Raw genomic sequence first — 2156 nt, forward strand, 5'->3', positions numbered from 1 at the left:
TAATCAACTTTTAAAATTTCATCTTTAGATATTTTCAAGTTCTCAATGAATCAGTTTTTGGGACATCAACTCACAAAATTTCTATTATTTTAAAGTAGGTTGAAAAGAAAATATGTTACTTTCAAGTAAAATGTATGTAAGTGAAAAACATGTCCAAATATAATTTCGAATTTCAAAAACCACCTTTTAAAAACTCAAGTTTTCAAATTCAATTTAATCTAATTTTAAACTTCAAATTTATTTTTTAAAAGTTTAAAGTTGACATAATTGTTGAATGAGAGTAATTCTAAAAAATATATTCTTGGGCGGGGGGGGCTTGGACACGAATTCTTTTTAATTTTTCTTGAAGTTTAAGTTTGAGAAATACTCTACTAAAAAATTATTTTCACTTTAAATTACTCATACCAAAATAAAATAAAAATAAAAATAATTTATTTTATATTCAAACACAACTTCAAATTCTAAATATCATTTTCACAATAAAACACGATCAAATGCCACCTTAATGTTTGGAACACAAAATATATTAGTACCAAACAGAGCCTTATAAATTCCAAAATTATTTCCCTTTATAATTCTTCCTCTTTATTTTCCCAATGTAACAGCCGTTACCTCTCTTCTTCTTACACGTCACTTCTTCTTCAGCCCCATTTCATTCCCAGGTCAGCCCCAGGTGTTAATTTAAACTCATTTATTAATTTCAACAAATTTTTTTCTCTTCTTTCATCCAAACACTGCCTTATTTCCCCCTATATAAATAACTCATCTTCCCTTACAACTCTTTCTCCTGCAGCATGGTGTGCCAATTACTCAATTCTTTAATTCTTTCTCTTCTTCAACAACGCCACCACCTTCACCACCCTCCTTAAATTTATTTTTAACGAAAACTTTGGTGCATCGCGCAAAAAGATTTCTCAAATTTACAACGAAAACTTTAATACACCGTGCAATCAACAATGCTGGTCTCGGTATTCCTCGCTCTTTTCCTTCCATGCGTTGGAATGAGCGCGGTGTTCTTAGTTTACATCTGTCTACTCTGGTACGCTGCAGCGTACCAGAATTCCGGGGCCACTGGACCCGGACAAGACCCAGTGAAGACGAATGAACAGAAAGGTCTTAACGAGGCACAATTAGATAAATTACCAAAAATTACTGGGAAAGAATTGGTAATGGGAAATGATTGTGCGGTGTGTTTGGATGAAATTGAGAATGAGCAAATTGCTAGAATTGTACCAGGTTGTAATCATGGATTTCATGTTGAATGTGCTGATACTTGGCTTTCGAAAAATCCAATTTGTCCCGTCTGTAGGACTAAATTGGAGCCTGAGTTCTTTAATCCACCTGAAAGTAGTAGCCCATGTTGAAGAAAATGAGGATTAAAGATGTAAAACATTTGATTTATTTTTATGTCTGACAGGTTAAGAGGAGTAGTTAATTAGTCATTTCATATAGATTGGGATTATTATGGGTGTTTAAATTTTGTTGGTTTGATTTTGGATCTTGGGTGGTGGGGTGTTGTTATCAGAAATAGCTTAAGTCAATCAAGTACAGTTTCATATATTTCTATTGCTTGTGTTCTTCATTTCTGATTTGGTACCATTGTTGAAGTTTTGGGGACTAGCTTAAAAAAAATAAAAAAAAATATCTGAGCTTCCACCATTTTTGTTATTTTAGTGATTTCGCAACTCAAAATTAAAGATGAAAGGTGCTTATTATTCGAGTAACTATTTTTCTCCCGGACCAGCTGCATTGGTAGAGCCTGATTTTTTATTGAGAAGGCAAAATATAAAGTTGCGCTTCTTAAAAAATTAAGAAAATTTTAACATATACAGCTCTCTTTATATCCAAGAAAAATATTAAATTAATTAATTCCTCTAATTCAAAATAACTAAATTTTTGAGTTATTTTTTATGTCTAAAATAAGTGAATTTCTTAATTATTCAAGAGATATGTTGAAAGTATTTTTTTTAATTTCTATTCTTTATTTACACTTTTTAGGTTATAAGTCCTAAGACACTTAACTATTATATTTTAGTGGAACTGAAATTTCAAGAGTAGCTTAATTACATTTCAAAGAGTAAAATGAAAAGTGAAGTGCAATGTTCTAGTATGTATTTAGACAAAATTTCACTTATTTTAGACTAGAGGAAGTAATA

General features: G+C 30.8%; 1 protein-coding gene across 1 annotated transcript; it reads left to right on the plus strand.

Moving 5' to 3' along the window:
* The first annotated feature begins 730 nt into the window (after positions 1–730).
* Positions 731–1560, plus strand: LOC107866851 (E3 ubiquitin-protein ligase ATL23). The gene has a single exon (XM_016712855.2). The coding sequence runs from the start codon at positions 957–959 to the stop codon at positions 1362–1364; it is 408 nt and encodes a 135-aa protein (XP_016568341.1). The 5' UTR covers positions 731–956; the 3' UTR covers positions 1365–1560.
* Positions 1561–2156: the final 596 nt, after the last annotated feature.

The sequence above is a fragment of the Capsicum annuum genome, chromosome 4 (genome assembly GCF_002878395.1).
Source record: "Capsicum annuum cultivar UCD-10X-F1 chromosome 4, UCD10Xv1.1, whole genome shotgun sequence".
Lineage (NCBI taxonomy): Eukaryota > Viridiplantae > Streptophyta > Magnoliopsida > Solanales > Solanaceae > Capsicum > Capsicum annuum.